Source organism: Ambystoma mexicanum, chromosome 11, assembly GCF_040938575.1.
Source record: "Ambystoma mexicanum isolate Mex_15411 chromosome 11, UKY_AmexF1_1, whole genome shotgun sequence".
NCBI lineage: Eukaryota > Metazoa > Chordata > Amphibia > Caudata > Ambystomatidae > Ambystoma > Ambystoma mexicanum.
This window is the reverse complement of record NC_090934.1, coordinates 402142130-402169501: the sequence shown is the minus strand read 5'-3', so window position 1 is coordinate 402169501 and position 27372 is coordinate 402142130. Positions and strand designations below refer to the sequence as shown.

The window sequence follows — 27372 nt, the reverse complement described above, 5'->3', positions numbered from 1 at the left end:
CTCTCTGGTCTCTTTGCACCAACTGTACCCCTCCTCTTTCCTCACCTCCATCTCAACTTCCTCCTTTTTAGATGTTCTTCCTTTCACAACCACTACAACGTCATCTATTCTTAGTTGAACTTTTTCTCCAAACTCTGTTCTCCAGATTCCTTCCCCCAACTTCACCCACCCATCGTGTCACCACCACCTTCTGTGTCATAACCTCCTTCCTTCTCCTTTCTTCAACCTCCTCTTCCTTTCTCCCAAATTGTCTTCTACTTTCCAGCCTTCACCTGCCCTTTCCAGCTCCTTGTGTTTCAATACCTCTGCTGCAACGCACCTCCACTCCCTCCCACACTCTACAGTACTTGCTTCCCTTTTAAAATAACCTATCCCTGTGCAGCCTGGTAAACTCTGGCCCCAGTATCTGTCTTGCCGCAGACTAATCCTTCGTTGAGATGGTCCGCGATCTTGGATGGTGATAGTGTGTGCACCGAAGAGAAGACCGATGTGCAGGAACTCAGTGGTTTTTACTTTCTTTGTCTCTCCCCACTTCCATTACCCGACAGTAAGTGAGCTCTCCTTGATAAACTGCTCCATAAACAAAGCATGAGGCTGATTAAGCATATGTACTGTTTTCATGCTAAGTAGCCAATTTTGGATTTTTAATAACTATGGGAGGGCGATATGACTAGCCAGGAAAATTTGTTAGTCTTTCGGCAGAACAGGAATGGTCGGGTTGTGCAGGGGATCCTCCCCATAACCCTTCCTACATCCCATGCCTAGCATTTGATTTATTTACTGGTATTTTGTATGGCAGCAACCACAAACACAGTGTCTTTGTAGCACCCCAAGCATCACATGGGAAATGGCAGCACCCAGCCCCCATTGTCACCCAAGGGCTTAAGAGCCATGCAGGGGACTTTGCTACAGTAGAAACCTTCCAGGCCCACCATACCTCCTATCCAGTCAATACTTGGCCTTTCTCTAGGAGATTACTTCTAGGCTAGTGAGGGCAGCTCAGTTCTCATAGCTATTCACTGTTGGCACTGGATTTCTATACTCTGGGCTGGTGGACAGATGCATAGAAGGCCAACACAGATAGTGACGGGGACAACTCTGGGAGCTGTAGCCATACCAGTTCAAGGTAGCAATGGAGAGTGGTGATGGGTCCACAATGAGTCTACAAGGTAAGTAATCTAGGATTACAATTAGACAGGTATGTATAAAAACACTATATTTATTATGGCCAAGAAAACAATATAAAAATGACTATAAGCAGGCAGTAATATATAATAAAATACATTTCTGAGGCTTGTGCATCTGCTTAGTATTACATGCTTTGCATAGGCTGACATCTAGTGAAAGTTGCGAAATATTGCACATGACGTTTTTCAAAGTTCGAAAAGTGACCTTGGCAGGCTGCGACTGTAATACTATCCCTAGTGTGATGTACCCATGATCCTGCAGATTATTTATTTCTGCCATCGTGGCTAGTTGTATTTTCTCAGATTCTGTGGCAGAAAGCTACTTTGGGAGTTTATCCCATCCAAACATCTCTTGTCGGTTACCGATCAATGCACTTCTTCGACAGATGATCTCCGGAGCATCTTGATGCCTGATCCCTAACACTGAAACAGACGTCTGTTTCAACAACAGGCTTCGGCCTACACCTGGCTTCAGCCTAACCAATAGGGAGAGCCGGGGGACTGATCCTTTCTTTGTTTAGAGAATGCTTACCCCTATTTCATTCCCCTACTGGCTTTTTCTTGCTGCATCTGTGTCCACCTTCCATTATGGCCCAAGTGCAATAGAACATTTCTGTGGAAAAACACACACAGGGTGTGTAATCACTGCCTTCCACGTGATCACTCGGAGTCCCGCTGCACATCGTGCAAACTCTTTAGGCCTAAGACCCTAAAGGAGTGCCAGACTATGCGGTGGGCGGTACATGCCATGTTGGCGGAGTCTGAGACCGCCGCAGGGATCTTTGAATCGGATCATGAAAGCAGAGGCAGCCGAGACTCAAAATTTGAGCTTGAGGACATCACAGAGGAACAACCTATTTCGTGCAGTGCAGTGCCTCGAAAGCTTTCGCAGCATGCTATGAGGAAGACCTCTGGTGACGACAGCATACGTACACACACACACTAATACACATAAGCACACACCCCCGAGCTGCACGCCGACTGTATGCGCCCCTTGGCCCACCGCTCCAACACTGACCAAGCCTGCTGGGGTTCTGCAAACGCACTTACCTCATGGCGACCATGCATAAAGACTATTCGACAGCTGAGGCGGAAACACAGAAACAGCTCTAGAAAAAACACAAAACTCATTAACATACAGAAAAACACCATAAAGAGCCCTCTGCTCATGGCAGACAGGCCCCTGAGGCCTCTTAGGACTACCAGGAAGAACTTTAGCTTGTGCCCTCAACAAAACAGCCCCAAGGACACACCGAGAGCAGACTGTCTTACAGAGGCACCTCCAGTAACTCCCAAGGTTATACCTAACGCGGCAAGGACCATCCTGTCAGAATCTCCTTGGAGAAATCATGTGGTAAAGAAAATCACCTTAGTTAAAAGGAAATTTGGGGGCCACTGCAACTCTGTGCTGTGCTTGTGGTTATGATTTATTCAAAACCTTCCAGCCATCACCTTTTTGTTTTTGCTAAAGTCACCCTGAGTGGGACGGGTATGCCCAGACGTGGGTCCTGAGTTTGCTGGGCCTAGAGACCCAAGCTACTCCTCACTGATGATGCCCAACAAGGCTGAAACATGTCTGGGGATGCTTGTGGTCTCGTGCAGAAGGGATATGACCTAGCAGTTCGGGCTGGACTACCCCTTTAGGGGTGGGACCAAGCATGATTTGCATATGGTCTTTCCCCTTTTGTAATGGCTTGGCAGGCGAAGAACGATGGTCTGTAGGGTTGCCCAGAGCAATGTCCGATGTTAAGATTGATTCTAAACTTTCCAGCCATCACCTCTTGTTTTGCGGGTTACATGGGATGACAAAGCTATAGAATACCTGGGTTTCATATTACAGCACTCCTGAAAGAACTGTATGCTGCTAACTTCCCATCTCTCTTCAAGGAACTAGAAGTTGGGCCTTGAAACACATGTGTATAGGTGCGTTATAAATGCCATATCTTATCAAGTCGATATTGAAAGGTGGTTATGCCAAGAAATGTCATTCGTGGGTCGAATCACAGCCAGTAAAATTAACTTTCTCCCACAGTTTCTTTATCACTGCTTGCAGTGTAGACTCTGCATAAACCCCTCCTCCGATTACAGCAGAAGATCCCCCAATTTATTTGGCGGGGGAAATAGTCTAGGAGTCGGAGAAAGGTGATGATGATGGGCAAGGCCCGCGTGGGTGGGATGCGGGTTCCGAATTTACGCAATGATTATGCAGTGGTGCAGCTGATTCACTTTCTGGCCTGGCTCACGTCAGAGGACCCCCAGTGATGGGTGGAAATTGAACAATCCAGAGTACCACTTCCCCTCACCTTCACCTTGGCACGAAAACACTGGCCCGGTCTACTATCCTCCATGAAAACAACATTGAAAACATGGGACTGGGTGTTGAAGAAGGCAGGAATCCAGAGGGGTTTGGGCCCACGCACCCCACTCTTCCATAATTCAGACTGTACTCCAGGCCTTCGGCCCGCCAAATTTAGGAGACGGTTGCAGGGGGCCTGCAATACCTGTCTCAACTCTTTGATAGTGGATCGCCCCGGTCCTTTGTAAACTGTAAGGAAAGGTTTCCCCTGACCAAAGCGGAGAGGTACAGTTATGCCCAAATCCGGCACTGGATGGTTTGCCTGCTGGTTCGTCAGAGAGCTACACAGGACCTGGGATCCATAGAGCTTACTTTGCTAGAGGGCTCAAAAGGGAGGAAACATTTCCAGGCTGTACAAACTCTTGCAGGTGGACATGTGGGCACTCTGACCCCAATACATGACCCAATGGGCAGCGGACCTGGGGCACCCCATGCAGGACCAGACATGGGTGGATATTTGGACAAGAAACTACTCCTCCAACTGTGTAACTAACAAGGAATGGGCCTTTAAATTGACATATTGGTGGTACTAACCCTCGGAGAGGTTGGACCGCATCAATCGTTTGCTGGACTCTGCTTGTTGGATGAACTGTGGTGCTCTGGGGGTCATATCTTCACATGTGGTGGGAGTGCCCACTAAACCAAACATTCTGGAAGAAAATGGTTGACTCAATTGAAGCTATCACCCGAGTCTGACTCCCTATGGAGGCCAAAGTGCCTTTGCTGGCTGTCCCAGGGGTATACACGAAGTCATGAGTTACAGCCAAGCTGATCACCCAGCTCCTTCTGGCCGTGAGGATTACGATTGCTCGAACTTGGAAGTCGCCCAAAGGCCCGCTTTTACTGTGGTGGTGGCCCAAACTCTAGGCCATTCTGGTGGCAGAGAAGGCCAAGGGGTGTAATGCCAGTTCATTGCCATTTGGTCCCCGATCCTGGAGTACAGCCTGAACTTGCAAGAGAAGGCACACACTTCGCATTTAGTGGCACGGTTCTTGCACATTAATTGAAGATTTATGGATCTTGCCGGGTCCTGGTGTAGTTGGTTAGGGTTAGGGAGGGTTGATACAGGGGGACAGGGGTAGGCATTGTCAAAACAGCGCTATTAGATGTGTTTGTCTGTCTGGTCCCCATTGTTCGAAAAATGTTATGTGAACGCAACCTATTTTAAATAAAAAAATTAAAAATGGTAAGAAAAGTGAGAAGAGGCAGTAGCTGAAAGAGGAATAACGTGTGGTGGGAAAAGAGGACCCAGGGGAATGGTCCTGATGGACTCCAAACTGTAGCAACAGGAGGCAGAGGAAGTGACCAGCGCAAGGAAGTGAACAAGGGCGACCAGTTAGATTGGAAAGAAACTAATTGTGACCACTTCCAGGAATACCTAAAGAGGAAAGCAGAGAAGAAATAATAGTGTGATAAATCATATGAAAAGCTGCCAATAGGTTGAGTCAGATGAATAAAGACGAGTGTGCAAGCAGTGTGTCTGGTAAGAGGTTGAGAGGACAGACTGCTGGTGAAACGCTCTACTGTTCCCCCATCGTGGACCCGCTGAAGCTGAAGCTTGCTTACCTCCCTGCTCCAGTCCGCTTTCTATTTTGGTGAACTCTCTCTCCAGCCTTCATCTACACCGCGCATGCGCGGAGTGCTGAGCGGTGTGCAAGCAGTGTGTCTGGTGTCCGCGAGGAGCGGAAAGCGGCCACTCCTATTTTCTCTCAATCAAGATTTCCTTCAGGTCAATCTTGCTGAATCTAACAAGTAAGGAGTAAGCTCCACGTAACAATCCCACTACCCCCCCCTTGCTACCACTGCAGCACAGACTGTGGCAAGGATGGCCCCACTTTCCTCCAGTGAAGCGGAGCCTAGGAAACGCCGCCTGAGGAGCTGCAAATCTGCTGCTGAAGCCGGGGCGGGGAGAGGCTTGACGCCTGAGCGTCCTATTGTTGACCCCCCCTCTGTCACCGTCCCAGGCAGACACTCTCCGGCCACGGTACCTACACATCACCTACCAGTTCCTCCAGTCTCTAACTCTACACGGACCCCAGCCCTAAGCGCTCCGTACACTCTTGTCGAGGGAGCACTGAGGCCAGGCGGGGCCCTTCCAGCATTGACCCCAGAACCAACAAAACCTCCAACAGAACGGGATTCTTCCTCACCGGCGCAAACCTCGACCCCCGGTATTGCCACCGCATTGGCGAGTGGCAGCCCGCCTGAGCCTGTCGGAGGACGGGCTCAGCGGGAGCCTGATTGGCCGGCGGCTTTGGAGACGCATGAGGCGACGGTCGAAATAGTGACCTGTAGGAAGAACCTTGAATCCACTTCCAGTGCGGGTGCAGGGGCGCCTAACCCGGTCATTACCCCTGCAATGCATTTGATTACAGCCCAGATTTATAGTGGCATGAAGCCACTCACCGGCCTCACGCCACCAAAAACCATCTCAGAGCCTCCAATAAGGATCAGCTCCAATGACTCCTCGGACTCGGGTCCGGAAGACGAATCTGCATCACAAGACTCACCAAATCCAGATGACGCCGTCTTCAAGACGTATGATGGAAAACAGGACGACCATCTTGATACCACAGTGTTCCCGGAAAGCGATGGAGACGCCACAAAGACTCCCGCAAAGACCATGGCAACCTGTTCACTTTTAAACCCGACTGCCAATTCTCAGTCCAACGAAAAAAGGAAAATAGGCAACAACAAAGACAAGGGTACCCTGACCTCAAAGGGAAACAACACGAAAGGAAATTTGAAAACAATAAAGACTGCAGCAAACAAAATATACACGAAAAAACATTGCAAGGGCGGCATCAAACCACTGGTAGGGACCAAATGTTTCTCAACACTGCTGATCTCATCATCCTTAAAAGAATATTTCTTCAAACAACATAAAAGGAAATTTGATCGAGGCACAGAATTATCTGATGCAGAGATCTTGGAGGCAATACAGGAGACCCCACCTGTGAATAAATCACGAAAACAGACCGAATTGGAATTAGACTATGGGCCTCATTACCCGGTAGGCGGTGAGCCATGGCGCTATTAGCGCCATGGCTCATGCCGGTAAAATACCGGCACCGCCTTGGCGGAAAGGGGATTTACCGCCCCATTCCAAGGTTGGAGGGGCGGTAAATCCCCTTTCCGCCATTGCCCTTCCCCATTCCCATTTCTGCCCCATAGGGCTCTATGGGAATGGGGAAGGCGCTAATTACGGCACTGCAATTTTGCGGTGTCGTAATTAGCTCCGAGGTCCCTTAGCGGGTTGGATTTTAACGCCTGCAAAAAGCAGGCGTTAAATCCCCCAACCCGCAAAGGGACCTCGTAGTAAGGCGGTAGGGATTTACCGGTACCGGTATTTTACCGGTAAATCCCTACCGCCATCCGTGTAATGAGGCCCTATGTCCAAACCAAATCCCCCCACCACCGCATGTACAAGACCTAACAAAGACACCTGAAATAGTGCTCTCGAATGAATCAAACGGATCAACCTCCAATTGCCTCTGGGAAACCTACTCCTAAGCAATCATCCCCAAAGCACACCCCAGCCCCCAATATTGAAATGGCAGAAATAAGAGCTCCGCCCCGAATGGGCCCTGGAGCATATACTCAGACAGGTACCACGACACCATCAATCTCCCAGGGCGGGACATCCATAGGCCGCAAACCAGCTGAAGAGCGATTTGCGTGGACCAGACCACACCTACAGGGGGGCGACCGAGGAAATCCAGCGACACAACCCCCGGTGCCCAGGAACCCATGGATACCTGAGTCCCTGCTAGGACCATCACAAGAAATAATGACCTCGCTGGAAAAATCACACCCAGATAGGCACATTCACCACCCGGGTGATAGGGGAATGCATACACCGGCTAAAAATAGACGACTGAGTGAAATCCCGTCGTCTGTCCAAAAGGACTTTCCCAGCAAAAAAAAGACCTACTTTCATTAATGTCAGCAGTAACCATTGCACTAGCCCCTTTTGGAAAACTTTATGAGGCAATCAATGACTCTCTAAAAGACAACACTTCAATGATAGCTACGATGACTTCCAAATTGACATTTGTTGAAGGATATCAACAGCCCTCGAAACCAATTCCATCAAGAACCAAACTATCCTCAAAGCCAAAATCACCAAACTTGAAGAACAGCTCAAGGAAAAAAATCGAATAACACAAAGCTCGACTACTTTGTCCCCAAAGGCTACGCAAACCTCTGAAGATCTTATGCAGAGGGACCTGGCACCTATTTTCACAAAAACAACTACGCGGCTAACCCCGGGAAAGCCCGATGCTCCAACAAAAAGGCAGCCGGCAAATGAGCCACCACATAAACAATCATCGAATAGAAAACAAAATCAGAGGAAGCAATCAGAGCCGACCAACAAAGTGAAACAAATAAGAGAAAACTCAGCCCACGTACTGCTGGTACTTAGCAACGGTGTCCCCTCATACAAAACAGTAACGATGGACGAAGCCCCTAATGGGACAAGGGCCCCAACGAGAACTTCTTCCAAACGTGGGCAATCGCCTAAAACCATAGAAGAATTCCAGTCCAGCAGCGAACTGATGAACCTCTCACAACATTTGGACACATCAGAGGCTATTCTAAACTCACCAAAAAAACAAGTGCATAATGACAAGCTACTTCATTCTCCGCCCACCGTGCAATCCACTGCGCGGCAAGACTCAAACCCAAACCAAACCGAGGAACCTGAAAAATGTGCACAGCATAGACTTTCACCGAGCATGGCTAGAGACGACAACTCGGAGGAAAAAAGGAACAACCAAACAACCTCTCCAATTCGAAGGGAGGATCGGGCGAAAACAATCCACTATGGCAAGGATCATCCAACCTCAACGCATCGACCCACGACCATAAATACTGGCAATAATGGAAAGTCGGGTGGCAAAAAGATGGACGTAAAACTAAAAGGGGCCTCCACCTTCAAGCTTGAACACATTTCAAGCAAAGAAGGTTACATAGTGCTGAACAGAAAAACGGTCTTAAAAACTCTGAGCAAAGTCAGCACCCTTCGACATCTGACCACAGAAGATTTCCAGTTGATCGAACCATACCATCGGGGCCACAGAGCCAAAACATACCTGCACATAAGAAACGAAGCCATTCGCGAAATTCTAAAACAAGTCACCAAAGACCTGCATCGCCTGGGTTTCAACCTGCTTGCAATACACAAGTCCCACAATAATCAAACTGAAACAGAAAAATCCAAGAGGACAACGCCAACAAAGCCACACTACACATCCAGAACTGAGGCACTCTACAAACCGATGGCCGCACAGTTCAAGTCACCCTGAACATTTTCAATACAAAATGAACACACAGTTGGAATATGGCGAAAGGCGAAACAGCGCCAATATGGCGTCGAAGAACGACCGCAGAAGGGACATGAGCAAAGCCCAATGCGACTAAACACGCGAACGTCCAGGACAAATTCACCAGTCCACTCAAGGACCTTCAGGCCAAAAGAGAAGAACCCGGACCGACTAAATAACTCTCCGCTAAGCGAAAAACTGAAAGCATGCCATACTGAAAACTCAGCAAAAGGAGCATGGAAGTAGCTAACAGACACTTTTGGCTAAAACCAGGAGAGGTAGCAGCAATCATTAAGATCCCATAGTCATACTGAACAGCCTACAAAGACATCAAGAAACAAATGAGGATGGGATCTTGGAACACTAGAGGGTATAGACACCTAACCCGCCCTAGTGACGTTAGCCTGGGGGCTTTTGACATTTTATGCCTCCAAGAAACGTGGCTAACCGACAAACCCTCGCTGGACGGGTTTTGTGTTGAACTGTCTCCAGCATCCAGTGCTTTGATGGGCAGACCATCCTCGGGCTTCTTGACAGCGATCCGCACAGGTTCAGGCTTAACGACAAGAGGTAAACTAATAAAATCCTATGGCATGCTCGCCATTTTAACATCATGGCACCATCTTGATCCTGGACACAAAATATGGACCATTTCAAACTTGGCAAAAATCAATCTATACTGGAACCCCGAAAGAACAACCACCAAAGCATTTTGTAAGTCCGTCGCCAACGCCATTGACGCCATGTACGTGGACCACGACATCGCTAACATCATCCTCTGTGGTGACTTGAATGCTAAATGTGGGATCTCAAACACAGTCTCAAGTTCTTCCTCACTTCGTTCATCAGCCGACGAAAGAGGTCAGGCTTGGACCAAATGAATGAAATACAGAAACTTCTACAACGTGGCAGCTCTCCAAGCAAATGAGCCGCAGATCCCAACATGGGAAAAGCTGGAGGCTTCAGCAACCCTGGATTACATATTCATACCACAGGCCCTGATCCCCCATATAATCTCATTCAAGGTCCAGAGAACCACTGAAAGCAACCACAACCTTCTAACGATGTCTTGGGTGGGCCCCGGGCCAGAAAGAATCATCTACCTGTCGGCAGTGGAACCAAATAAGCAACAAACCCGCCTATGTCTAACATCAGGAAACATACGAACAATAAAAGAAAAACTAACCACGTCCCCAGGTACAATGGCACTCCCGTCGTACATTCAGAGACCAGAGTATCTACCCTTATTGATGGCCTACAGGGTCAAATTGGCAGGAAGCAAACTGAAACAACAGCCATACAACCATACCTTCGACCTCAAGGTTGTTCTTCAACGCTGTGAACTGAGAAACCTGAAAAAAACAGCTTTGCTCTGACAAACAGAAGAGGCATGGGCTGCATACTAGAAGGGGGTTACGACCTACAAATCTTGGATCAAACACCACATTTCGACTTTATACCAGAACAACGCTGAATCCATGTTGAAAACTTTGGCCTCCAAAAAAAAACAGAGATTTCTGGAACCTACTGAAGAGTGTAAAGGGCCAGAAAGTTGCCCCTCTTTTGAACGCCGTTCCAGAACAAAAATGGGTCAGCTTCTTCACAGACCTGTTTCACCCCTGGAAATAACGAAACACAACTGAGCGAGGAACCCTGGATATCCTTGACTGATGAAGATGACAACATAAGAGCAATAAACAAACTCAAGTCCTCGAGAGCCCCAGGCCCTGACAGCCTCACAAACATTGATCTGAAAAGATATCCTGATGAGTGGGCGGCAGTGATCAGCGACATTTTCAAACAATGTCAGAAATCAAAGATAATTCCGTAATCCTGGACAGAAGCCGTTCTTGTCCCAATATACAAAAACGGCTGCAGAGAAAGCCCAGCCAACTACAGGCCCATCACTCTTTTAGATATCATTGGCAAAATCTTTGCGACTTTGCTGCTCTCGCATTTTCAGAAATGGGCAAGAAGATCCCTGAGCTCAGATATGTTCCAGACTTGATTTCTAAAGGACGCCAGCACGGCGGTCAACCTATTGCTCCTGAACATAATAAAATCAAAAGTAAAGGCATGCGCGCCTAAGATACATCTGGCACTAGTAGACCTCTCGCAGGCCTTTGACAAGGTTGACCGCAGCAAACTGTGGTACAAACTAAAAACCTGGAAATGCCCTCCGCCAATACTCAAACCTATAATGGCCTTGCTTACAAAAACATCTATGCGCGTCCGCTTAAGCCAACAACGACAGCTCTCAGACATTATCTATTAGGAACGAGGGGTCAAACAAGGCTGTCTGCTTGCCCCGGCGCTATTCATCGCCTTCTTTGGGGAATTCCAAGTCTCAGAGAACAAAATCAGATCTTTCCCTCCTATGGTAGGCCAGCTCAGAGTGTCAAGACTGTGGTACGCAGACGACCTGATCCTACTGGACCAGACTAAAATAGGGCTTCAACGCCAACTAGCGAACTTGGCGTACTACATGAAAAGTAACAACCTTGAAATTAACAAATCAAAGACAAAAGTTCTCCTATTCACCAAATCCTCCAAGGAAGGAAAAAACAAAGATCACCCAGCATGGTACCTAGACAACACTAAGATCGAAGTGGTCAAAGAATATAAATACCTCGGCATATGGATCGACAATTCGTTAAAAGAAAACACCATGCAAAAGTCCTTATGGGACAAAATAATAAATCTCATGGCCCAAACCTGAGCAGTGGACAAAAAATTTGGAATATTTTCGTGGACCCCGGCCTTGCAATTCTACAAGTCTAAAGACGTGCCAGCGCTGACATATGGAATGAACGCCAACCTAAACATGCCTACATCAATCTGGGTCCAATTAGGTTTCCTGTGGAAGTCGGTACTGGGCCTACCGAAGTCAGCACCAATGGCAGTGATCCGGCGAGAACTAGGACTACTGTCCCTAGCAGCAGTAGTGGACCAGAGCGCCATGCAGCTGTATAGAAAGATTCTGCTGACCGACACCCTCCCAGTTTACCAGGTGGTAGCGGCGGAAATTAAGAGCGGCACCTGCAAACCGCTCAACAACTGGGTAAGAAAACTCCAAGGAAAACTGGAGGAGTTAGCCTGCACTGAAGATCACCTTATCAGTAACCCTGCAAGAGTGAAAACCAAGATGGAGCTGCAAGACTGGATCATCACGAACGACAAGATCTCGACCAACAAGCTATTAAAGCACCTCCCGCCCAGGCACAACAAACTAAAAACTCAGTTGAAGTACTGTGAAGAATTCCCAGATGAAACACTGAGGAAACTCTGCGAGAGCCCGACTTAATCTGTTACACACCCGGGAAGTCTTAGCCATCAAATCTCTGTCCACCACAAATATCTGTCGGCTATGTGAACATCAGGATCAACCAGAAACCATAAGGCACTTGCTCACGACTTGTCCCCAAATGAGCAAGGAAAGAGCGGCGGACTTATCACCACTTATATTCTACCCGTCTGCGATAGATGAAGAAACCGGATGGAGACGGCCAATAGCAGGAGATTCGGCTAGATGGTCTATGGCGGCAGCTAAACTCCTGGATCTAGCTCTTAAAAAAGTCAATCTCTCAATGGAAATTGCAGATCCAACATAAACCGTAATCCACACCCCACCATTAGACCACGATCTAATCTTCCCACCCGGCTGACTGCTCCATCGGGCCACGGGTGTCGAAGCCAGTGCTCTTCTCCTCTTCAAAATAAGTGGTGGAGAAAGTACAAAACAGCAACTGTGATCCCACAAGGAAGCTTGTAAAAATCTTAAATGGTTAAACACAAGAATAATAAATAAATAAATAAAGACGAATAACTACTATTTTTTTATTTTTTTTATTTAAACAGATTGGCCCTCATTACGACCCTGGCGGAGTGGGTTTACGCCAGCGGTATTCGTGGCGGACCCGTCCGCCCTACTACGAGTTCCCGTAGCGCCATGGAGCCTTTCTCCGCCTGGTTTTTCCGGGCGGAGAAATCCATGGCGCTACGGGACCTTGTTGTTAATTACGCCACCGTACTTTACGGTGGCGTAATTAACTCCTTCCCCACTCCCATTATACCCTATGGGGCAAAAATGGGAATGGGGAAGGGTAAAATGGGGATTGGGGATTTACCGCCCCGCCAAGGTCGGAATGGGGCGGAAAATCCGCCAACCCCCATGGCGGTATCGGCAGCTTTCCGCCGTGCTCCGAGGTGCATTTAGCACCGCGATTTCCGCCAGGGTCGTAATGAGGGCCATTGTGTGGTTTCCTTATTTGAAACCTTTAACCTGAGCATGTCCGTTCTTTCATCATGATTCTTCGTTTGGTATACAGTATCTTAGTAGCAGTGCTTGGTAGCATCTTATTAATCCTGGGTTATGTTGTTGATCTCCTCTGGTTTCTTAAGGATTAAAATCACTAATTTTATGAGTGCTAATGTCGTTTTCATTTTTTCTCCTTCTACAAGAGTCCTCTACCACTCATTGACATTCCTTGTCGTGTAGCTTCTAAGGATGTCCCCCAAGCACTGCTCTCGCTCTTTCCTTAAACCGGTACACTGTAGTATGAGGTGTTTCAGAGATTCTATCTCTCCTTTTTTTTTTGTTGCACATTCTGCAGCTTTCCCTGATGTCCAGCCTTTTTCTTCTTTGTAATATTTCTCCTGTTGGTAAAATGTTCAATCTGAATCTCAGGAAAAGGTCTCGGAAGTACCAATTGGGGAATAAAGTCAGATAGCTCGGGATCAGATTCAGTTTTCGTGGCTGGGCCCAGAAGTCTTCGTAACCTTTATATTTACAGTTATCTTCTTGGGTTTCGATCCAATCTGCCATGTATAGTTTCTTTTTAGTTTTGTCTGGGTTAATCCATAAGTCATCCTCTGACTCGCTGAGGTTCACTAGGATCCCTCGACATGACTTTTGCCAGTCTGTTAGGATTACATCGGATTGATCTTTTAGGGCTTTTTTCAACACCCCAAATCCACCCGTAGTGTTTTCCTCAAGACATTTCCGATAGAAACTTAGTGTTTTCCATACCACTATTGTTTTGAGTGATGTCAAAGCCAGCTCTCTTCTTATCTGCTGTATTGGGGCTGATTTAGGCAGCTGTAAAGATTTCCTCCAAAACAGACCCTCCAGGATTGACCATGTTTGAGCTTGTAAGGGGATTGGTGATTCTACCCCATATGTTAGTATTGGCACCACTTTCATCCTATAAAAGGCTATTAGATGCGATAAGGTAAATCTGCAGTATCTTTTACGCAGAAATCTCCCTTGGGCAGCTAGATTGGTTGCTTTTCTTTTTAGCCCAGCTATTCTTGGAGTATTGTTCTTCGTGTTGTCTATACAGACTCCTAAGTACGTGAATGCTTCGACTTCCAGGATTTTTTTGTTTCTCAGAGACCATCCTAGTTTTTTCCCTCTGGCTTTATTACCTCCTGGGCCTAACTTCAGAATTCTTGATTTTTCTGGGTTTATAACCAGGTCATTTGAGTCCACATACGAATGTATTGATGTAAGCTGTCTTTGCAAGCCGATTTGGGTTTGGTCCATCAGGCCAATATCGTCTGCATAAAGCAGTCTCCCAATCGGCGTTCCTGCTATTTTTGGTGGAAAGCAGCGGGTGGACTCAAATGAATCTTCCAGATCTGACGTGAACAGGTTGTACAGTTCCGGTGCCAGTAGGGCATCCTTGCTTTAAGCCCATTTTTATCTGAATTTCGTCTGTTAGTGTACCCGCTGTATCCAGTCTGACTCTGATGCTTGTATCCGTGTACAAGTCCTTGATGTTCTTCACCAGTGACTGAGGACATTCCCAGTTTTCCATTTTCTTCCATAGTTTGGCTCTTTTTATGGTGTCGAAAGCTTTCGACAAGTCTACAAACGCGATGTAGATTCCTTGGTTTTTGTTCCGTTGTGTTCTAGCTTTCAATAAGTTAATCAGGAAACTGTTGAGTGCTGTGCCTCTCCCCTTCACAAAACCCGATTGCCAAGGATCACGACGTCCACTTTTCTGTACCCAGTGGTTTAATGCTTTCAATAGTGTGGACGCAAAGACCTTCCCCACCACGTCCAGTAATGCAATCGGTCTGTAGTTGTCTGCTGATGTTCTGAGACCCTTTTTGAAAATGGGTACCACTACTGCCTTTCGCCAGGAATCCAGGATTTTTCCTGTTGTTAATATGTAGTTGAATAGAAGTTGAAGGAATTTGGCCCATTCACCTATGTTGCTTTTCAGTATTGCATTTGTGAGCCCGTCGGGCCCTGGGGCTCTCGAGTCTTTCAATTTTTTCAGGATGTTTTCTATTTCCTCAATACTGATATCTATTACTGCCTCATTTTTGTTTGTCATTGATTTCCGCTTTGGGTCGATGTAAATTTCCCCTTGCAGCTGTGTATAATACTTAACCCATGATGAAGCACTTATTGGGTTCATTTGACTTATTGCTTGAGGCTTCTCCGCTTCGTTAATAATTGCCCAAATTTCAGCTGTGTTTTTAGATCTTATTTTCCCCAACATTCTTTCTGCGTCCTGGTTTAGCAATGTCTTCTTGTGTAAGTGTAACCAGTTTCTGTAGTTTTGTTTTAACTTATGTATCTCTTTACTCCAGTTGTCGTGTTTGGTCTTTTTTAGTCGTCTAATATCTCTCCTTAATGCTTTTTTCCTTTCTCGTATGCGACTGTCATACTGATGTAGGTGAGTCGTTGTTTGATGGTTACTTCCAAGCTTCCTTTCTGTAACAAATGCTCTGAAAAGCGGGGTGTAGTCAATCCTTTTTTGGCTTTGTTCGTTTTCAAGCGTCAAGATCATTTGTTTTAAATTATGGTTTAGTTCTCTTGTTTTCTCTGGTCTGATCCTTAATTTAATACACCTTTGGTCTATGACCACCTTCTGGTTATAGGTTCCTTCACCTTTCCATTCAGAACGACACAGTCCCTTGATTGTACCATACGATTCCACATTGTTCCTCTTTTTTCCTTTGCTGGGGCAGTTGTTGTATCGTATTCGGGTTGGTTGTCCTTGTTCAGGCATGAACAATTTAGATCTCCTGCCAATATGAATATTGGATCAGTCCATTTTTCTCTTTGTTCATCAATTAATTCTGCTATTTTATCTGGTAGGTTTTCATTTGATAAATTTGCTGGATTCCAGTATATGTTGATCAATATTAGTATTTTACTGGCTTTTTTGTCCAGCTGTAACACTACCATCTGGATGAATAAATTTGGGTTTGACTCCTCCAGGACTTGCCAATCCAGATCGTTTTTGATGGCTATAAGTAGGCCTGACATGGGTCTGCCTTTTTGACCTTTGACTGCTGGATTTAGCAGAACCACGTAACCTTCCAGTGTCGGTGGTTGCAACAGCCATGTTTCTTGTAGGCACAACACACTAAAGTTCTCTTTTTGAAGCGCTCCCTTAGTAAAAAGGTGGGTAGACCCTCTAGTGTTCCAACTTCCCAGGCTCCATGAACCCACACTTTTTACTGTTTTATGTTATTGGGTGTTTGTTTTGTCATCAATCATGTTTTTCAACCATTTCCACCTTGCCGCTTCATTTTCTTCTCCTTGATGTTGACTTCTATTGTTTGAGCTTTGTGTGTTCTGGTTGCCCCTTCTCACTGCTGATGTTCTATTTGTTTTAACACTACTGGTCTCTCTGTCTTTTCTGTTGATCTGTCTCACCGAGTGTTTCTTTACTCTCTCCTGGGTTTTTAGGACTTTGTCACTTTCTTGTAAGTCAAAACCCATTGGCCTTAATTGCGGGGCTTCTTCCAGTAGTAGTTGTCTCACCAGATTTGATCTTGTGTGCAGAATTACTTTATCAGTGCAATCTTCCTCGACGAATTCCACGATCACCAGGTCGTCTGTTGTAATTAGTCTTAATGCCGGTATATGGTGGAGTAATCTTATTACATTGGTGCTGTTGAGAATTAGTAGGTCTTCATAATGAAGGATACGTTCTAGGACAAGCCCCGGTTGTTTATAACTGTCACCTGCACTTGTTTTGCGCGGTCGATGCTGTAGGTCTCTTTCCCCCTCTTTTAGTTGATGCCGATCTCTTCTTTCCTCCATCTCGGTCCGCTTTTTGCTGTATCTTGTTTCACTTTCCCGACTGGTTCCGTGGTTCCGGGTCTCAGACAGCCCCACGTTCCTTTCTCGGCCTCTACTTTCACTCTTCTGGGTTTTTTCACTTAGATCCCGGTTTTTTCTCAATACGTCCTTTTCTATATGAGTATCTGGAACTTTTTTGTTGTCTCTCTGTGTCTCGTTTTCGGTCTGTATTGACATTATAGATGAGGTATCGCTCTCACTATAGTCTGTATGCTCCTCTCTCAAGGAGTCTTTTGCCTCTGTATTTACCTCTTCGAAGCCTCTTATTCCCTGTTTGTCTTCATCATCTGAGACAGGGTATATAGAGAGATCCAGCAGGTCATTTTCAGGACAATCGTCTTCTTCGATTTCTAAGATCTTTTGTCCTTCAGTCTTTTGTTCTGTTCTGACCTTTTTCTTGTTGTTTCTTAGCTGGTCAATTATACTCGGTTGTTCTTTTGGTATTGTCAAATTGTTCATAAATGCCCGGCTTTTGCTACTGCTTGTGGCTTTTACTGGTGGTTGATTTTTCTGTTTTTAGTGGGTCCTGTGATCTTGTGATGACCCATGATTTGTTGTCTGCAGGCCCGTTCTTCTTCGTTTTTATTTGGTTATCTGATTTTTTCCCTCCTGCGTTTGTGTCTCTTGTTTTGAAGATCTCACACACGTTCCCCTTTTTCTTTCCTTTCTCCCGACACTTATCCGTAGTGGTGGGGTCTTCAGGCCTTGTTGTCGATTTTTTACTAGAGATAGCCTCCACTATTTCTGTAGAATTGTTTAGCCCTTCCCTGGCACTACAGTTTAGGGTTTTTTTTCCACTTCAGTCTCTAGTGATTTCGTTGGCTTGTTTCTTATATCTGGATTAGATGATGTGCTCTTTGATTTTTCTCTCAAAAGATTATTGCTGGTGCAGTCCTCGGCCAGGGTGGGTCCGTCTTCATTTTGTTTTGCCTCCCCCTTCTCTTCACTTTGGGCTGCTCGCGGTCCCGTAACGGACGCACTTTGGGTTTCTGCGACCTCTTCTACGTTTACTGGTGTTGCCGTGGACCTTTCTCCTTTGTTTTCTTGCTCGTTGGATCCAGCTTTGTTTTCTTTTTCTATGACTGGGCTGACCTCTTGTGTGGTCATTATTCCAGAGTCTTTCCTTATTGGTTCGTTGCTTTTTGGATTTGACTTCTCTAGTTTTTTCTCTTTTAGTATAGGTTTGATTATGTCATGTAGCAGTTGGGTGACGTTGGCGGTACTGTTGTCCAAGTTGTTTTGGATTGCTGAGATAAAGCCCTCCACAAATATTGTTTTAGTGTGAACCATAGCAAGTATTGTAGAATGATCTCTTAGTGTGTCCGCGATATCCTCGTATAATTTCATGATGGGTGCTATGACACCTGACAAAGTTGCGACCATTAGGAAATTGTCTTCCATTGTTCGGCCTGATATGACCTGGTCTACGCTTCCCACTTGGTTTGGTGGCAACATTTGCGTCAATTTGTCTTCAATAGCTACTTGGCACTCATTCCTTTTGCTTTGTCAACATTTTTGGTTCCTGTAAACCTATCTCTTAATGCGTTCTCCATGTCCATTGACGTTTCCAACAAAACTGCGTCTGATATTTCCACTCCTGTCGTTTTCTTTAATTGATTCGTACAGGCGGAGCTCCTGCTGCCAAAACTGAGGCTAAGGGTCTGTCCTACGTTTACTGAGGTTACTATAGTTCCTCCATTTGTGATGGTTGGAGTTTTGGTTCCCCCTTTTGTTAGGTTTATTGGCAATGGTCCTGCAGTAAATGGTTTCCATATAATGCTTCTGGGGGCACCTTCCTTTTGGTTGGTCGGGTATTTCGTCCTCTTAACTGTATATCTGGCTGGGGGGCTAAGCTGGGTCCTTGGGTTTGCTCCCTCACAGCCTTCCAACTTTGCTGACTCCATCCACGGCCTTTCTTCTTCTGCCTCGGAGTTTGAGTTTTTTCTTTTCATAACTACTATAGCAAGCAGATCAAAAAGAATCAACAACAGAGAGTAAAGCTATTTCTGTGGAATGAAAAGGAGTGAGCCCAGATTGTAGAGGGGCAAGCAAAGAATGGTGATTCAGATAGAGGAGACCTGCCTGTAGACTATTCTCTTGAGTATCTTGGAAATATAAGGAAATATAAGGAAGAAAGGAGACCTAACTGAAATTCGATAGAACCGCAGGATCAAGTGAAGGTTTTTTTAGGATCAGAATGACAGTTGCATGTTTAAAGGATAGAGTAAAGATTGAAGAGGATAAGGATACATTAAAAAGAAGAGATAAGCGAGGAACTAAAAGAGGAAAGGTTTTTGGAATGAGAGAAGAAGAAAGGGGGTCAGACTGCATCTGTGGGATGTGCTCAGGTAACAAATGTTGATGTGTCACTGTCAATGAGCAAAGAAAAGGAGAAAAGAAAGTAGGGAGGAGGAGTAACAGATCCCAAAGACCTGCAGGCGCTAGAAAAGGAAGACCCACGAAGCATAGTCACTTTGGAGGTGAAGTAAGAAGAAAAGTCTGTAAAGGAAAGAGAGGAAGAATAAGACTGATCAGGTAAGGGAAGGAGTAAGAAGATGAGTAAGCTCCTGAAATAATCAGAGCGGATGAGAATAATACTTAGAAAGTGAATTGGAATATGTGCTTCCACGATTGTCTCCACATTAGGAATTACATATTGGCACACCGCATATTGGCACACCTCCACTTGTGGTGTGCCTCATGGTTCTGCGTTCATGGTTCATAGTTCTTTGCTCTGCCTCTTCCTGTTTAACATATATATGTGCCCCATTCTTCCTTTTAAAACATAGTTTGGTGTGGCGTTATTTCTATGCTGATGGCACCAGGTATATCTGGCTGTGCGTGGCGGGCTAGAGGGGATGAGTGTTCACGTTGGATGCGTGACAATTGGTTACAGTTTAATACCAATAAAAATAAAATCATCTTTTTTGAGGTCCAAGAGTACTTACTTACCTCTGTTCTCAGGAGGAATTGCCAACTTTCTTTCCTAATGACAGAATGGTTAAGACTAAGGTAAGGAAAACGGGTCATTATTGATTTGGAGATGATCGTCGAAGCACACATTCAGTCTATTTACAAAGTTGTATGTATTAATTTGTATTGAGTAAGGCATTGTATCCATTTAATTCATACGCCAGATGGAGGACAGATGGCAGGTGCACTAACCAACTTACAATTAGAAATGTTCTGTATGCAGGTTTAGGGAAAAGGGTTTTTTATCTAGATTGCAAGTCTCACTGAATGCTGGAATAAAACTTCTGGGTGGCCAGAGAAGGAAAGGTTCCACTGCATCACTCAAAAGATTAATTAATTGGGGTCCGATTACAGTTCTTACTGACTTTAACGTGGGCTGTTTTGTTTATAAAGGTATCGAAGATCCTCTGCTATTTGAAGAAATAGTTACTTTATATTCTTCTGCACATCTACCTCAGTCACAAGAAATGGGTCTAGCATGATTCCCCCTAGAAATAAAAAACAAGCTGGGGCATTAAGGCTTCTGAGTCCAGGCTTTAAAGGTGTGAAACATATTTCCGAGGGATTTACAATTGGGCAGTTTGCCGTCTTCATTTAGAAATAAAATAAAGGGCATCTGTTTTTCTATGTTCCCCTTGCACTTGTGTACCCTCTTTGCTTCCTCTTGCCTTAATGATTGGCGCCTCAAGGTGGTTAACACCATATGAGTGCACCTAATAACAAACTTATATTCAGTCATTCAATATTCTGGGTTTGTTTTCTAGTGGCCGATCTAGTCCTGCAAAGCTGTTGGTTGTTTTCTTGTGGATGATTAACCTGTAGGTTTGTTTTTGGTATCTGGTCTAACCCTTTAACTCTGTTGGTTTGCATTCACAGGCTTGCCTGTTCCTGGGAAATTTTGAAATGTTTTGCCTTTTGGTGGCTGGTCTGATCATACAAATGATTAACCTGTAAATTATGTTTTTGGTATCTGGTCTAATCCTTTAACCCTGTTGGTTTGCTTTCACAGGCTTGCCTGTTCCTGGGAAATTTTGAAATGTTTTGCCTTTTGGTGGCTGGTCTGATCATACAAATCTCTTAGTCTAGTCATGTGACTCTGGTTCTGTTTTTTGGCAGCTGGTCTATTTGTGTGTCTGTTTTGTTTTTCATAGCCGGTCTAGTTAGTTGAATCTCTTGGTTTGTTTTGAATGCCTGGTCTAGTCACTTTAATCTGTTCATTTGTTGTTGACTGCCGGTCTTTTCCTGTATGTCTGTGTTGTTTTCGATAGCCAGTATAATTAGTAAAATCTCTGGTCTTTTTGTAATGCATGTTCTTGTCTAGTTCTATGTGAATATGTTCATTTGTTTTTGGTGGCTATTCTAGTTAGTTGAATCTCTTGGTTTGTTTTCTGTTGCTGGTTTAGTACTGTGATTATCTTTGTTTAAAGTGGCTGGTATAGTCAGGTGAATCTGTTTATTATTTTACATTGTCTTGTCAATTCATGTGGATCTGTTGGTTTGTTTTTAAGGGATGGTCTGGTCGTGTGAATCAGGGTTTGTTTTTTGGAGGCTTTCGTTTATTATTGAAGAATAATCTAGTCATATATTTTTGGTTCTCTGTGATTTTTGCTAGTCCTTTTTGTTTTTTTATGGTGGCTTGTCTAGTCATGCAAAACTGTTGGTGTTTACAGTCCAGATGCTTGCAGTGACTTTTTTAAATGTTTTTCAGCTACCCTCTCAAGCAAGGTGTATCACTATGTAGTGACCTACACACCATCACGGCCGGCTCATTACCCAGCTCTGCTGCCTTATGACAGCTGGTTTTCTTTCCACATGTTGGATTCTTTTGCCTTCTTTGGTCGCCTGGACCTCATCTTTGGGGAGACAACAGTAGCCGACCGGGATTTTCAGAGGCTTATGCGTAAATACTTTGGCCACTTCACCAAGAATGGTAAGTACAGGTTTTTACTTCTCCAAACACTGTTCAGATTTTAGTTAGAAGGTTGTAAGCATGTGACTCTCTGAAAGAAGATACAAATCTGAAATACCAGTGTCAGAGGTCGGTGAATCTAGCTCCTTTTTTCCTCATCGTGTGAATGCTGGTTTCAGGCAAAGGCGTTACTAAGGTGACTGGCAGAAAGAGGGCTTGTTGTCACCCATCTGTTTGATCCTGTGCCCACAACCCTTTCATCTTGTCCCTCCATTGTGCTGCGAACCCCTCGGAACATGCTGTAATCTCACACATTTGGCTCATCAGATCAAGAAAGTGACAACTAGTGTTGATGCTGCAGCCAAGCCTGTGGCCTGAAAGCAGGATTTCTGGACCAGTGGGGGCCTCTGTGATCCAATTGTTTTCTAAACTAGTTTATTTCCTCTCTTGGAGTGTGGAAAACGGAAGCCACCTGACCAAGGCTGCCAGCTTCTCATTAAACGCTAGTTCTGCTTGTTAAATCGGGAGAGCAAATACATTTTAACATACAGGCTCTTTTGACTTCCTTACATCTAGCATTGTAATGCATAATGTTATTCTGTGCATTTGCCTGAATTTCATTAGAAGTAGTTTGTATACATTAATTCTCTTTTGTGCAGGTGCCTGTTTTGTGCGTGAATAATACTCATTCTGCCTACCATTGTGTCTCTCTTATGACTAATTGCATGCTGTTCTGGTTGATTGAGTGGTGTCATGTTTGGGGCTGGTGAGTAGAATGCTAAGGGAGTGGTGCATGGCTGTGTTCTATGGACTTTAGTTGGTGAAATGCTGCCTGTGGTGAGGGTGCTCGGGTTGGTCTGTGCAGCTGAGGAGTCTTGGCTAGACTGTTCTTTACATACGTGCAACTAATAAGATTAATGTCTCATTCCTTTTGTATCCTGACTCGGGGAGTGTTCTTCGCCATAACACTCCACATCACATATTTCAACAAAGATCTTTTATTTTATTTTCAATTTGATTATCGTGTGATTTGTGTACATTAGCCATATTTCAACGCGGGGGGCTCATTACAAGCTGGGTGCATTTGTGTATAGGAATACTGCTGGGGCAAACATCGTCTCTGTCTGCAGTATTCTACAAAAACGTTCTGCTTTTGCTGCAGGCTCAATGCTAACACAGTGGTATTCCTGTTATACCGTCTGCTGGGTTCCAGAAACGCTGCTTGATTTTTTAAAATCCTTTTCTAATACCAGATTGCCCCCCACACCATGGGGAGAGGCTTTTTCAGATGGTGCACCCTCTCATATGTTGTCTTCCATGCCTACCAGTCTAACTGCACACCTGATGTGGCCCCCCACCATGAGGTGAGTCTCACCCGAGCGTGCATTCTTGACCCATCTATTGTGTAAACATTTAGGCCAGGTCCGGCACATTGTGACATTGTTCTCGCACTTACTGTAACTAGCGCCTTGATGCCTCAGGGTTTTATGCGCTGCTATAAATGTAAACATAAATAAATACATATTTGAAATGGATAATGCACAGTAGTGGTTGAGACCACGGTGTGCATCTTTTTTCAAATGCACGAAATGGTCAATTCTGCCACTGAAGCAAGTAATGGTAAAGGTTTGGTGGGCATTGGAGAGGCCCACTTTTTCACTGCCTTACAATGGCCACATCGAAAAAAGAAATCTCACTCTATTGAAGGGAAGCACTTCCTTTCTGCACTGTAAAAAAAAAAAGTACAACATACCCTGTAAGCCAGTTTAAGCTGTTTCCCCTTCCCTTCTAGAGAGGAGGTAAAAATGGGTAGATTTCTGTTTAGGAAATTGAATTCGGAATACCTCGGGCAGTGTTGCATTTTAGTGTGTATTTATTGTTGTTTTCAATGTTTCATAAAGCACTAGGTTGCAGCTAGAATGCTACAAAGCGCAGGGAAGGGATCAGTACAACATCACAGTGCTGAGTCACATTCAGGTGATACCTTTTGGGATATTTCCTTTTCCTCCTGTGAATTGGTGGTAAAAAGGGTGGTATCTGGCGAATACCCCCTAAGTGTGCTAATGTAGCTTGGGAAAGGCAGTTGGCTTGTGTGCTACATAATAAAGCTGAACTCCCTTCTAGTTTCATAGACTAGAACCTTCCATGTAAATAATGAGTATTTCCAAGGGGCAAGCAGTACAACAATGAATGTCTCTCCAGAGTGCCCCTTGTGGGCTCTACCATTCTCATCCCCGATAATAGAAACAAATTATGGATATTATGCTGCTTAGTGGTAGGGCTTCACATAGCTCACTACTGTTCACCTTTAGTGCTATAAAACAATGAACATAACATGAAAGGATGATTCCTCCTTATGTCTGCTACTCCTCCCCCACCCCTACTACCAGTGCTTTAAATGGGCAGGTACTTGCTGCTTCTGAGTACCTACACTTCTTTTAATTGAAAGACCTAGTACAAGCACTCCTCAGTAAGCCAATACTTTTAATGGACGAGTACCGGTACTTCCTAACAGTAAGCAGGTACTCTGGGTTACTCTTAGGTGTCAAGCGCTCAAGAAATTCAATAAATGCAAATACAATAGTGGTTACCTACATTTCTGTGTTTCCATTTCAAGCAGCACTACCTCTTCTTCTCTCGTCTTCACCCTTAGTACTCTGAGAGGCCCAGCGGTTAAAAGCGCAATACAAGTAACCAGCTTCTCCCTCGGTCCTCTTCACTCTCAAACGACCTGACATTGGTTTCATGTGCTTGTTGGGGTAGATCAATTTTTTTCTCCAAATAGGAGAGAAAAGTTAACAATATTTGCACCATATTAACATTCATTATGGATGCAATATTGTTACAGTGTTGCATTTTTGCGTGTATATAGGATAGTTAATTAAGGGTTGTTAAAGGTTACTTTTAATGTTTTGTGTCTAATGTGATACATTTTAGATTTGCATACATGTAACGTGTAACAACATACATTGTGAGGATATAATATGGGAGCACATTGTGCAATTTAGCACAATGAGATGTAAAGCACAGCAGATTTATATAAAAAAGGCGTTTGAATGGGAAACCCATTGCGGTCGTTTTTGCACATGTACATGCAAATAAATGCACACATTCTGTTTGGGAACTGGCTGGTCAAGGGAAGGGGTATCGGTTGGCAGGGTGACAGCTGAAACCACCTGGGGAAGGCTGTTTGGACCTGAAATAGAACGAGGAGCATGGGCCCAGGGTTTTTTCTCTTGGAAAACGGTTAAGCAATGGTTGAAGAATCGTCGGACACCTGGTACTGTCAATCTGGGGGATAGTGGCTACATTTGTGACAGTTTGACTGGAAGCAGAGAATGACCGCCGGCCTATGAGAAGGTTAAATGGAATAGCAGGAAAAACATTATAATGGGAACAGAAGCCACATTAATTGAATGGTCGTGCACAATGGAAAGGCGAGAGAAACGACAAGAATAAATATCTAGAGCAACAGAGTGCATGGAGAAATGAATTAGTGCCTGATTAAAGGGGACTTTTGGTAAACTCTCTAGCCTCATAAAGTGTCCATACATAAACCATGCCAGTAAGATTTAGCATTTCAGGTCTGTGACTGAGTGGAAGCTGTACTAAAAATGTATTGTATACCATGTTAGGGTATGTATCTTGCAAGGAGAAACTCAAGAAGAGGGTTGGGCTTGTGTTTGGTTTGATGACAACGTACATTCACTTTGTTTTAGGAATTTGCATATTTTAGAGTGCAGAGATCTGAAGTCAACCCTTACATGCTATATAAGAAACTGATATAACCCACAACAATGCCCTCAGCAAGGATAAGGGTTCCTGTTAGTAAGTGGGATACTGTCTACTATCTAAAAAACACTCTGACAACACAGAGCACTGTGCCAACCCCAAACTCTTTTTCACTCCTAGGACTCTGCCAAACACCTAGACCATGTTCCAATCCCAGAACACCACCAATCACAGGATGCTTGGACAAATTCAGGCCACTAAAGGAGACTCAAGAACTTATGCCATTCACAAAACCCTGGCCGGATCTCAGCCTACAGGAGAGTCAGTAGCCTGTGCCAATCCCAGGACTCTGGGCCAAACTGGGCCTTCTATGTGAAACCTAGGATCATGTACCAGACCCAACAATCTGTGTGAGATGCTGCACCCTCTGCTGAATATCCTGACCAGGAGTCTGCAAACTGCAATTCTCAGAATGTTTTGGACTATGATGTGCATGATCCCTCACCCTTCATTATGCTGACTAGGGAAGATGGAGTTCTGTCCATAATACCCAGAGAGCCAAAGGCTACAAACCCCTCACTCAGACCATGTGCCAGCCCAGGATCCTCTGCAAACCCCATAGCTAAGTGCCAACCCTGGAACATTGTGTGAGACCCATGGACCTTGCTATTCCCAGAATGCTGTGTCAAATCCCGTTCTCTTGTGCCAACCCAACAATCATGTGCCAGGGACCCTGTGCAAATCCCCTGTGCGAGACCCTGCACCCTCTTCCAATTGCACAACCATCTAGTAGCAAACCTAGAATCCTGTACCACTCCCATGCCAACCCCAACCGTCACGCCAAGACGTGAAGGCCCTGTACCGATGGATGACAGGAATCTAGGACCAACTTTCTAACTTTGCAGCAGTTGAAAGAGGCAGAATGAAACTTGACTTGAGTAAGGGAGACTCCCTTCCACACGATTATTTTTATTTGTTAGATATGGGGAGACAGCAGTTCTGCCTGGGAATTAAATGTTAATGGTAACAGGACAGACCATTTACAGCTCCCTTAAAATGGGAACTGTATAGATTAACAGCATCCACATGTGTTAGCTTGAGAAGGTGTTTTTATGGAAAAGAGATTTTCCATTTTTACTCAACGCTCTACATTCATGCTTATAGCTAACGCTTAAAACGAATCACTGTTATTTTGAGTCAACATTTACATGTCATAGGACCTGGACATAGCAGGGGACCAACTTGCTTTTTCAAACACTCTCCACTTGAATGCCTCAGCCCTACTCCTCCTTGTCCCCAGGAAACCTAATTACAGGGGCACGACATTCAAACCCTCAGACAAGGGTGCTCTTTTGGTGGGCCTTTGGCACGATATAAGAGCTCTGTAACAAAACCTAGTGTAGAAAAGTAAGTTCCATGGACACATCTGTTATGTTCCACAGGTAAGCTTTATTCCAGTTACATTTAAGATGGTAAACATGAACCACTGGGTGCCATCACCCAGGCTGGGCTTCTCCAACTGACATACTCTGGAACCTTCACGACAGGCATTCCTACACTCACAACCAAACATTCTCTCAGACATATCAACATTCTCTCATGCATTCCCTAGCACCTGCATTCACAACAAGCACGAAACAACACATCTCCCTTCTTCACACACACAAATCCACAAAAGGAAACGTACCTCGAACACTCATACAGGGCATTTTTGTGAGAGATGCAACTCAGAATAAAGGTGGGTGGTGTCCCTCCAACATACTGGCTGTGCCTCCAACAAC

The 27372-nt window shown here is 44.9% G+C and overlaps 1 protein-coding gene across 4 annotated transcripts in view; it reads left to right on the top strand.

Annotated features, from left to right (window-relative positions):
- Positions 1–27372, top strand: part of LOC138503444 (para-nitrobenzyl esterase-like) — a 344471-nt gene that overhangs the window by 254261 nt on the left and 62838 nt on the right. For all 4 annotated transcript variants that reach the window (XM_069623187.1, XM_069623185.1, XM_069623186.1 and 1 more), the window contains exon 8: positions 21659–21880. In XM_069623187.1, coding sequence (XP_069479288.1) covers positions 21659–21880 — 222 coding nt within the window. The remainder of the gene's footprint in view (positions 1–21658; positions 21881–27372) is intronic.